The following is a 12496-nucleotide window of genomic DNA, read 5'->3' on the forward strand; positions in this document are numbered from 1 at the left end:
GATGTAGCTTGTTATTCTTACAGTCACAGCATTCACAGTGGTTAGTTTTTGTTTCAAAAGGCAGTTTCCTATTATTTTATTTCAATATCAAAATAATGCAAAACGGAAACCAAGGTACAATTTGAGGTCACAGATAAAATGTTAAGAATAGGATAATCATAAAAAGTACATTTTCTGAACTTTTTGTACTCAAGAGGAAGAGTGATACTTTTGGGGAGAGTTTTCAAAGTTCTAAACAGTGTAATAATTAAGGGGGAAAAAAGTGGGAATATAACATAAGGAAACAAATTCACAAAACTATCATTATTTGCAAAAAAATTCCCATTACAAGAAAATTCATAAGAATCAACAAAAAATTATGAGCAATGAGAAAATTTTCACATGGTCAAAACATGCAAAACATGTAAAACAAACACCCTTCCTATATGCCATCAATACTCTCCCTAAAAGTGTAGATCACGAAAGGGCATAAAAAGTGAAATGCAAGAACAGATCAGGCTCCTGAATAGAAGACCGACTATTGAAAAGACATCAATTTATCCATAATTATATGCAAATTCCAACAAAAATACCAATGCAAGAGTTTCCAAAATTTGACAAAATGATTTTAAAGTTTATTTGGGGGTAGTGAGGGGAGACAAGGATATCCTAGACATTTTTTTCAAAAGAATAATGTTATGAAACTTATAGCAGATATAAAATGCATAATGAAGCAACGACAATTAAAACTTTGCATTAGAGCACGAACTGTCCCAACAGCTCACTGGGCTGATATAGCAAGGCCCAGGATCAAATCAATACAAAATAACCAACATCAAAAACAAACAAACAAAAAAACACATAAAAAATAAAATAACCAACATCACAACAGAAAAAAATAGGATGAGAATTAAAGCTCTTTATAAAAGACATTTTTAAAAATAGTCAGCCCTGGGCCGCCTGGGTAGCTCAGTTAGTTAAGCATCCAATTCTTGATTTCGGCTCAGGTCATGATCTCAGGATCATGAGATCGAGCCCTGAATGGGGCTCTGCGCTCAGTGTGGAGTCTGCTTGAGATTCTCTCTCTCCCTCATAAATCTTAAAAAAAAAAAAAAAAAAAATAGCCCCAACAGCAATCAAAGAAATGCAAAGTAAAACAGTAAGATATCACTTCTTTTTTACTTACCAATTTGACATTTTAGTTTATTTTAGTAATTATTTAGAATTGCCTAGTGTTAGCCAGTGCAGGGAAATGGAATATCTGATACATTGCTGGTAGAACTAAAAACAGATACAGCCTTTCTGAGAGCTATTTAGCAGTAAGTATCAGAAGCCTTAATATGTTTTTTCCAAGCAAGCCCACTTTTAATAATTTAGCCAAAGGAAATGATGGGAGATATGTTCAAAGATTTATTTACAAAGATGTTTTTCCAGATTTTATAATACCAAAAATTTTGAAGCAAACTAAATGTATTACAGTAGGGGTATAGATGAAATAATTTGTAATCAAACCATAAGACTTTTAGCAGAACATTTAATAAAATATAGAAATGTATAAAACTTAAGTGAAAATATATTAATGAAAAAACAAGTTATAAAAGTATCACAATAGGATTTCAATTTTCATTTGGATAGGTCTGTTGTACATATATGACCAAAAGATTATACCCAAAATATTAAAAGGATGGTAGGCTTATGGTTTTTGTTTTTTTTTTTTTAAAGATTTTATTTATTTATTTGACAGAGAGAGACGCAGCGTGAGAGGGAACACAAGCGGGGGAGTGGGAGAGGGAGAAGCAGGCTTCTGCTGAGCAGGGAGCCCAATGTGGGGCTCGATCCCAGGACCCTGGGATCATGACCTGAGCCGAAGGCAGATGCTTAACGACTGAGCCACCCAGGCGCCCATGGTTGGTTATTTTAATGAATTTTTTATATAACTGGATAAAACTAATAAATATTACCTTTTAAAAAAACTAAGCCTGTGACCATAATGAATAGGATGGTAGAAAATAGTATCTGATCTGTGCTAACAGTATGAACTATCTCGTCCCTCATGAGTGATAAAAGGGATCACATGACTGATATGCTAACCAAATTTAGAAGCCTACATCTCACCCAGGGGCCAACTTGAGTTCCACCTGTTTCACAAAGCTCCCACAAGTCTATACCATTCTCTTCTGGAATTCGAGAATCTTGTCAGTGATTAAAGAGAATGTTTATTATTTATTGCTCAAGCATTGTTTTGATATTTTTGTTATATTAAAGTTCCGTCTCAAAGAGGACATAAGCCCCTCCAGGGGAGTGACCCCAACCCACTGCCTAGACCCAGAACCCTCAGCACAGTGCTATGCACGTTAGGTGCTTAACGAGCAGACGTCACACTTACCTGAATTACATCATAGAAGACTGGCCAACTAAAACTTTGAAACTGAATGAAATACATATTATTGCAATAGTTCTCCTTGGGCATTTTCTATGTTCCTGTAAGTTCTGGACCAATATTAACTCTAGTCTTAACAACTACTGGCTGGTTTCAGGAATGTGGGAATAAAGATTTCCAGCTAAATGCAGATAGACAAGCAGCAGCACTCAAACACAACCTTAAAAATTAAGAGAAAAGGTAAGAAAACAACATTAAATTCTCAAGAAAATGAATAATACCAGGGCACCTGGGTGGCTCAGTTGGTTAAGCGACTGCCTTCGGCTCAGGTCATGATCCTGGAGTCCTGGGATCGAGTCCCACATCGGGCTCCCTGCTCAGCAGGGAGTCTGCTTCTCCCTCTGACCCTCCCCCCTCTCATGCTCTCTCTATCTCATTCTCTCTCTCAAATAAATAAAATCTTTAAAAAAAAGAAAAGGAAAGGAAAGAAAAAGAAAATGAATAGTACCCTATGATTCCAGAGGCAAATACAACAGAAGAGACACAGTGAGAGAAAGGAGAAATTCTACAGGTCAGTCTAGAAATCAGATAAATATGTCAACACAGAGCAGGAGCATGGGCTAGACAAAACACCCCGAAAGAAGGCTTCTGTGGTGGCCAACCTATGGCTAACCGGCTACCAGGATGGGTAACAGTGAAAGTGGAATGGGCAGAAGAGGATTGTAAAAATTACTCAAATTTTGACAATGAGAAACTTTGAAGAGAAAATTAATGGAAAAAAAAATTAATGGGATTTTTAACTTGGAAAAGGAGAGGCCACAGGTCATTAATTATGGTAGCTGAACATTCTCTATCTAGTCCCAGAAGGGTAAAATCAGTCTTACTTATACATAAGGAGGGTTTCCCAATAGGCAGGCTTGTGAACTACTGTAGTGGTGGTTAAGCAGAGACCAACAGAGGGGGAGACAGGGCATCTGTGGCAGGCGGGAGTTCCAGGAGGGGAAGACTTGGGGAGGGAACTGGTTCCAGTACTATCTCAAGGTCCCTTCCATCCTTATAATCAATGATTTCTTAACAACTTATTGTACAGCAAAGGTGTATAAAACCTAGAAAACACAGGCTAAAGAAAATTACACTATTAAGAATAAGGAAGGCAGAAAATTTTCACTTCTCCTTTTAATACCTATGATAATCCTATGTCCTAATTACAAGTCTTTCTACCCCATCCAGTAATTGGGCTAATATATATGCATCCCAAAGGTCAGGAAAATAGAGTATAAATGCAGCTCTTGATATATTTATAGCCATCCGAGTCTTCACTAAATGGCCCTATCTAGACAAGTAAGCTGTTTTAGTTCTTAAACCTGGCTCTCACTTAATGCCATCAGTATATCTGTGTCTAGAAGTTTGATCCCTCTTTTCATTCTCTTAACATCAGGAAGTCAGATCATCTGGCTTATAAGAATTGTTTGTAAACTAAGAGTAAATAGGCAAAGAGAAAAGTATTCAGGTAACTCTCTTGAGAATAAAATCACCTAAAGTCGATCTCCCTTGAATGGTATATTTGGCAGCTTTCAAAGGCTTTTTTCTGACACCCATGGATGAGAGAGACTTTATGGAAGTCTCTCCCCTTCCCAAGGGGAGATTCCAGCACACCATTAAAACAAAGGTTTTTTTCTTCCCCAATTCCTTCCTAGTGACTGACCATGTTCTAGAGACTCAAAGATGCTAGGTCATTTAAACAATAAAATTAATCTCTACAATGTCCCACAGTGAAATTCTAAGATGTAACCAAATATATTTCCCAATACATAGATTGATTCATAAATTTGCTATTGCTTCTATTACCCTTCTCTTTCTTGTTAATAATATTATATTAGAAGCTACCATTTATGGAATTCCAAGTACCATTCTAGGCACATATATATTATTTAAAATCCTATCACAATTGTGTATGGAATAAATACAATCATTATTTTCTAAGTAAGAAAACAGAGGCAAAGAGGAGCTAAGTAATAATTTCCCTAAGATCCCAGAGCCAGAAAGTACTATCCCCAGGGATTCCAATCTGGGTCTGTTTCACTCCAAACCCCACCCTTTCTCCACTTGGCAAACACTCTCTCATCATGCTGCATCTACTGGATATCAACTCTCTTAGAATTAACATTCCATTTCTCTAATAAAGATAGGATGATATTCTTTATCATTATAATTCATGTCTCTCAATCAGACTTAATATGCTTCTACCACCTGAGTTAAAAATCCACCAAAGAAATATCATGAAGAGCTTGGAGTAGTAATACCCCAACTCAAATAAACCAAATGTGTGCTTCTTTAATTTAAAGGATATATCATGAAGATATAGTTTTTTGTTAATTTTACACGGGTCTCCTCCTTTTATATTTGAATAGGATGAGAGCCATGCAGCTGAGCAATGCAAGCTGTTAGATCCTGAGGTCAGGGACCAAGTCTTTCAATTCTATAGCCCCGAGGTCTATACGTGGTAGACATTCAACACCTGATCGTCGATTAAAGATAGAGGCAATGATTATCAACTTCTAAAAGTAACATTTTAGGGTACCTAAAACATGTTGAACAGCAAAAAAGACTCCATGTTTCAAAAAAAAAAAAGTTTTTGGTCTGCAGGTAAACTTCCTACCTCTCGATCCTTGAGTTTCATGGCGAGCACCAACTGATGCCTGTGGTTAGTGAGAGCCTCCCGATAATTTCCTTTGGAGAAGAATGCAGAGCCCAGATTCCCATGAGCTCGGCATTCTCCTGTCTGGTCACCTGAGTTGGATTTTAAAAAAAGATAAAATTTCTCTTAAGTTATAGTGTTAATTATAATTTATAATGCCCATCTTAATTTAAGAACCACAGATTTGCTAAGATTTCATTTGCCTTCTTTTAGAAAAGTATTTTCTTCTTCTACAAGACTGTGTAGTAAGTTATGGTCCTAGAACTTAAAGCTCTGGACATTACTGTTGTTATAACATACAACTACCTTCAGGGACATAGGTATCCTGGAAATGAGAGGTTAAAGACCTTGACACAAACCAGCTGCTATGAATCACCTCAATGCTCTGCTAATGACCTCTGGTTCTGAACAACCATCAGCTTGTTGATTCAGTCATTTAACTAAACCCACTATGATATGTTGCTTCTTTAATAGTGTGCTGATGATAGATTTACTGTATCTCTTCTCTTACTGCAATGCTGCAAGTCACTGAATAATCACTGTAACAATGATCATAATCATAAGCCACACTTATTTTACAAATGAGGAAATGGTAGCACTGAGAGTTGAGGCAACTTGCAGAAGGTCATATGGCTAGTAAGGGGCAGAACCAGGATTCTAAACTCAGCCATCTGGCTCCACAGGACACACTCTTAACCACTGCACTGTACTGTTACCTCTGACAAAAATGCTGATGCATTCTAAGGTAGGCAAAAATTAAAATTAAGATGAAAGATTCACCCATCAATACTATCATTTGGGATATTAAATCTGTGAGCCCAAATCTCTGAAGAGGGCAATGAATATGTTAATCCACGTATCTTGGCCCTTTGGGAGCCTTGGTATCTTCTTATAAGAAAAGCTCTGAAGACCTAAGTACTCTAAAACACAAAACGTTTTAGTGAGACACACTCACTTTTCATTGCATATGTTATTCCTATCCATGTCAGGCTAATCAGCTTTCTTTATTTCCTTTCTGTATTGAAATAAAAGAAAGAAGCAACCCTACCTAAGGTCTTGGCTACATCCAAGTCCTGCTGCATGTATCCGGTACTCTTCTCTGTGTTTCCAAGAGACCAGTAAGCACTGCTCAGGGCAGAGAAAACAGAACCTCTCAGTTTGAGGCTGCAGGTGCCAATCTTGAGAGCGGCTTCTAAGACAACTACAGAGGCCCCATGATGGCCAGCCGTCAGGAGTTCCTGCCCAACCACAGACACGACCACAAAGGGGCTCTTGTCCAGTTTCATTTTCTGAAGCTGCTGATAAGTGGGCTCGAGGGAGTCTGGGGGAAAAAAAAGAAGGAAACAAGAGAATGTAGGATGATATGCAAAACAATCTTTTGTAATATGCTCTAGAAACAAACGTGTATCATACCTCTTTATGGGCCATTTCAAGTACAAACTCTTCAACCTTTAATGTAGCACCAACCCCAGGGTCCACTTATCCATAAAACTCCATAACCCCAGCCTCAGTCCGGTAGGTAATCTCCCTCTCCCTACTGCACATGTGTAAGCTACACACACCTTCTCTTCTGGTCTTTCTTTGAATATGACACGCTACTTTCCCTGAACAGTTCTCCCTCCTCCATCCCTCTGTCTTCTCACAATCTTATAAACACATCCCTCAAGTTCAGACTCCACCGTATGGTATCCTCAGGCCCTCCAGCCCACCTGACTCTTTGTATCTAAACTTCGGCCGCATTTTTTGGAGTAGGTATTGCCATTTGGCCCTTAATTATTTTAGAACTGTCCCATGTGTGTTGATTTTTAAGACATTTCCCCAGCTAAACAGGAAGACTGCTGTAGAGTGTTAATGCTTTACAATAATGCCATAGCAATTGTCACAATATGGGCACTAAATTGAAAACTTGCCATTGCCACATAGGTGATAGTCCCTAACACATCTGGCGTTGAATAAATGTTCGTGCAATCTGAATCTTAATGGCTGATTAATAAAACTCCATCTACCTTTTCCCTGGAAGATGCAATAAAAGAAGCTCTCCCCACAAAAGCCCCATCATCCTCACTGCAACCCAGCGTCCAGTGCTGCTTCTAAGACCAGGATGACCACATAAAAAAGTATTATCAGTTTTTGTTGGGGTGACAAATGAAACCATAAGAAAAAAATCATCTGAACTTACTAAGGTAAGACAGAAGACAAAATGAATGTTGATCTCATTTTATTGTCATGTGGTGTCTGGAAAGGACACAGACTGGGGGGTCAGAAAGCCACAAAGAGATTCTTTCCACCTGAAGCTAGGTTTGAACATGGATGACCTCTAAGTGCCTCCTCCCCCTTCTCCCATTTTGTTAAAGACAATTGCAGAGCCAATGCCTATAACTACGATGATGTGGCACTTACAACGCATTTGTTAGCTTTCCTGAAAAACTGTTTCACATTAGTTGTTCCACTGTGCATCTGTAAAAAAACTATTAAAAGCCTGGTCTCTTTAAATCTTGAATATCTCAGCCAACGGTACTGCATTAAAATGTAATTTTTACAATTTATGACTTTGAATTTCAACTCTACACTGAGGAGCTCTCGTCTGAATCAACATTACCACAGAAACCTTGAAACCTATTGATGCCTAAAGCATTTTTCCCCTTCAATCAGATCACTAAACAGAGAACAAAGAACATTTTTACACCTGTCAAGATGCAAGTGTGCGTAGTACCAGTAAACACTAGCTAACCAATAGGGTTAAATACAGACACAAGAACCCAGGAATTACTAGAATAGAAAAGAACAGTACCATACTGAAATCAATGTGAGCAGAATTTGGTGGTACCCGCTGATGGGTTTGGCAGCCAATGATGATCCCATTAGCATCCCACCAGACAATTAGCAGAAGCAAAAATAACAGAATTTTAGAGCTGAAAAGACCTTTAAAATACCCATTTTAGCAATGATGCAACTAAGTGTTGAAATGATTCACCCAAGGTCAGACAGCTTGGGACAGAGCCAAGACAAGAACCCACTGCAGGGCTCTAAGGCCAGGCTCTCTGCTGCCGTACCAGGCAAAATTCTTAGTTGTTGACAAAAGAAACCAATCTTGGCTGGTTATAAGTAGAAAAGAAATGCACTGAGGAGCTACTGCCAAGGGCGAAAAAGCAGGTCTCCAGACCCACAGTCAAAATCATGCTACAAAAGCTCCGTAAGTGAAAGCAACATGACTGTCGCAACTAAACACAGGACACAACAGCTTCCAATGCTGCCTCTGCCATCACTGAACGCCACCTTTAGAAAACAGATGCCACGACTGCCAACCAACACCACCAGAACAAATTCTGTGCTGTCTTTTCTTCTTTGAACCGTTAGCTCCTGACTCAAACGTGGGTCCTAGCTGCAAAGGAGGATGGGAACATTAGGATCTGATGATTTCAGCTTTTACAGTGGAAGGCAGGAGGCAGAAGTAGAACATAGCGAATTCCCAAAACACAGGAAGAGCATTCAGATGTGGAGAGCCCAAAATGACTAACAGCCAACAAAGATACCATGCTTTAGCTGGTGATTTTTTTTTTAACCATAGCAACCATGGCCAAGTTCAAAAAAGGAGCCTTCTAATCGAGCCTCTAAAACTACATAATGTTAGAAAGAAGAGAGAACACTGCCACAATTCGAGGACTGAGAAAAATACCTGGAAATGCCCTACCAAAAAAAAAAAGAAAGAAAGAAAAGAAATCTTCAATTGTACAAATTTTCACTAAATAAAAACGAAGTTGAGGGAACAAGAGGTAAAAGAACAAATTTCCATTTGCAGTATATTGGAAAGAGACTATAAATACATTAACAGATAAATTAAATGCAAGCTCATATACATACATGTTATAAGAGTCTGGAAAAGGGAGTGACTATTAAGGGTAATCAGAAAACTTCATGGAAATATAACTTGATTTCTTGAAGAAAGGGTAGGTAGGACTTAGACAAGTCTTTGCTTTTACTTTCTCTGAGAGTAGAGGGTATTTTAGGCAGAAGTTTTGTCCTAAACAAAGGTGCCAGGAAAAGACAGGCGCATGGAATGATAGAGAATAGGCCAGCTTGAAGGGACCAGAGAATATTATAAGGAAGGAAGCAGATGTGGAATTATGGAGAAAATACTCAGCGAAGGATAAACGGACCTGGACTTCAAAGCCACACAGCTTCAATCTCCTCACTTTGTCAAATGTATACATTGTGATTCTGGTGATGGTTACATAAATCTATACACATTATAGATATGCCTATGTCTGTATATACTTGTGTACATGTATGCATAAACATATACATATGTACATACGTACACATGTGTGTACATCTATGTGACAGATATATATGTGCACAGATATGTTCACAAAAGTCCATTTCACTTTCTGTAAATTTAAATTTTTAATGCCAAATTTCTCTGCTTTGGGCTGTAATTATGTCTCATTGGTCCACACTCATTAGTCGGAAGCTTCAGTTAGTAGGTATACATGCTTGTGATAAATAAAAGTGGTAGGACAAGGTTTTTTTTGGTGTATAAAAAATAAAGGCTAGATTAGCTATCTCTGAGATTCTTTCCAACTCTACTATTCTATTACTCTAATTCCTATTCTAGAGTAAACTTAGACTATTAGCAAAGGGGACTAATTTTGTGATTTTATCAGGCTAGGTGAAACAGATCTGTCAGCCTGTAGCTGTTAAGATGTTTTTCCTTCTAGAAACTATGCATGATATATGAAATAGCCAATGTTAAACCAACTCCGTAAGAATGTAGAGGGCCTCTGCAACATTCACTGAATACCACTTATGTGCTTTCAAAATGTATAAGCTTTAAGAATTTAAGATGAACGAAGTCACATTTCCTGACATTTGAAGAGCCTGTAGGAACATAGTAGAGGCTATTAATAAACAATCTCACTCAGCTAAGAGATATACTATATTTCATCAGTTCTGAGAAACATTTATTCACATATTAACATCCGTGGATTTGGGATTTAATATCTCTGAACACAATGGTGCCTCAGTGATCTGTCACTTCTATGTCTAAATGGGTCCAACAGAGCTCTTTCAGTTTATATAAAATAAAAAGTTAAATGACAAGAAAGAATTGTGTCATCATTTAAACATCAGCATTTTTTTAGTATTATATAATATAATGATACAACTCTCAATCCAGAATTCTTAGCATTGGTAGGATGTGTTATGGGCCCCCAAAGGAGCAAAGTGCTAACTCTACCCACATAGGTCTGGGAATGCTTTCCAGAGGAAGTGACATCTAAAGAGAAATTGAAGATATAAGAAACCAGCGTTTTCCAGGAACTGCAGGTTGTTTTAGTTGGGGGTATCTTGGAGATGAGAATGAAAGGGAGGAAAGATCTCTTATACTAGGAGGCTGGCCTCTATCCTATAAGCCATGGGGGAAATAGAATTATGAATAAGAGAATGACCAATCAGACTTACATTTTAGAAAGCTCATTCTGGGAGGAAAGCAAAGCATGGATTGGTTTAGGAGAGATAAAAGCCAGGAGAACCAGTTAGAAGCAAAGCCCTGAATTTTCAGTGACAAAACAAATGGAGAACAAAGAATAAATTTCAGACATAGAACAAAAAAATTTATAGAATTTGAGGAATAAATGCATTTAACAGACACAATGCCTTATTCCAAAGGAATAATACTCTACTCGTGGTCTCCTATGGATCACCTTCAAGGTAATTAACATTTTCACAGATCTCAATTTGTCTATGGCACTATGAAAACCTGGAGCCTTCCAGTACCCTTGTAACATTTCCATACACACGATTTAAAAAGCTTCAATTTTCCTAAAAACCTGGTGATACCACTACCAATTATTCTTGGATACATCATAAAAATATAGTATTGCACTGCAAATCTAGGAGCCTGACAGAAACAATTCTGAAATAAATCTCCAAAACAGTGATCCAAAAAGAGAACAGCAATTAATGAAAGGTAAGAAAATAAGCAAAGTATTATGAGGGTAAAGTACTCCCAAAAAGCAAAATTTAGAGGTGAGGTTCATTACATTCTCTTAATTTTAATGTTCACCTTTTTTGAAATTTTTTTTAAAGATTTTATTTATTTATTTGTCAGAGAGAGAGAGCACAAGCAGGGGGAGTGGCAGGCAGAGGGAGAAGTAGGCTTCCTGCCGAGCAAGGAGCCGGATGCGGGACTCCATCCCTGAGCCAAAGGCAGACGCTTAACTGACTGAGCCACCAAGGCGTCCCTTTTCTTAGGGTAATTCCTTAAAGAGGCAATTAAATTAAATACCACTTGGCTTGTCACAAAAGGACAACTATTGCATGATTCCACTTATATGAGGTACCTAGAGGAGTTATATTCACAGAGACAGAAAATAGCATGGAAGTTGCCATGAGCTAGGGGGAGGAGGAGTGGTGAATTATTATTTAATGGGGACAGAGTATCAATTTGGGAAAATGAGAAAGTTCTGGAGATGGATGGTGGTGATGGTTGTACAACACTGTAGATAATGTTATTGTACATAATGTCATTGAATTGTATAATTAAAAATGGTTAAAATGGTCAATTTTATGTTACACACATTTTACCACAATTAGAAAACTTTGGGTTTATACAAAAAGTAAAACTTAGCCTTCCTCAAAAAAAAAAAAAAAGAAAAGAAAAGATGGGGCGCCTGGGTGGCTCAGTTCGTTAAGCGTCTGCCTGAGGCTTGGGTCACGATCTCAGGGTCCTAGGATCCAGTCTGGTATAGAGCTCCCTGCTCAGTGGGGAGCCTGCTTCTCCCTCCCTCTCTGCTGTTTCCCCTGCTTGTGTGTGTGCGTGCGTGTGCACATGCGCACGCACACAATTTCTGTCAAATAAATAAAATCTTTAAAAAAAAAAAAGAAAGGAAAAGAAAAACAACTGACATGTTTAGTACTTTGTCTAAGCCATTTCACATTTTCCCAGGTTTGTCTGTATATCGTTCCAAAAGTATTCAAAGGCCTTCCATAGAAATAAAGGTAGAAAATACAGAAGTCAGAGTGAGTAGAAAGTAAGGGAAAGACAAAAAAAAAAACAAAAAAACCCTCAGTATACAGACAGGCAGACTGTAAGCCCTAACCCATTTCCTAAAGGTGGCCAGGACATTTTCAGGCCCTACACTTCACAGAGGAAGAAGCAAAAGGATAAAGATCACTTCTAAAATTCCCAGACCATTTAAATAAAAATACAGCAACACTGAGGAGAAATGCAGCTTTCCCCGGCACTGGGGCCTGAGACAAGAGGACCACGCGGGCGGTGCGGTGTTCATTCCACACCCAGGCCACTGTGCCTGTCACAAATACAAGAGCGGGATTAATATGGCTGCTACGTGCTCCTCAGTGAGAAGTGCAACACACTGAAGCGGGGAAGGTGGCCGGCAAGGGCCAGCTTATACCTTCTAGCGGCAGATTCTCAAAAC

General features: G+C 38.3%; 1 protein-coding gene across 1 annotated transcript in view; it reads right to left on the reverse strand.

Annotated features, from left to right (window-relative positions):
• Window positions 1-1855: 1855 nt before the first annotated feature.
• LOC115944744 (tetratricopeptide repeat protein 28-like) overlaps window positions 1856-12496 on the reverse strand; it is a 127789-nt gene continuing 117148 nt past the window's right edge. The window contains exons 3-4 of the mRNA XM_081801869.1: window positions 6106-6378; window positions 1856-5149 (exon numbers count right to left, since the gene is read on the reverse strand). Coding sequence (XP_081657995.1) covers window positions 4977-5149; window positions 6106-6378 — 446 coding nt within the window. The 3' untranslated portion in view covers window positions 1856-4976. The remainder of the gene's footprint in view (window positions 5150-6105; window positions 6379-12496) is intronic.

Source organism: Leptonychotes weddellii, chromosome 13 (genome assembly GCF_054177405.1).
Source record: "Leptonychotes weddellii isolate Sample4059 chromosome 13, ASM5417740v2, whole genome shotgun sequence".
NCBI lineage: Eukaryota > Metazoa > Chordata > Mammalia > Carnivora > Phocidae > Leptonychotes > Leptonychotes weddellii.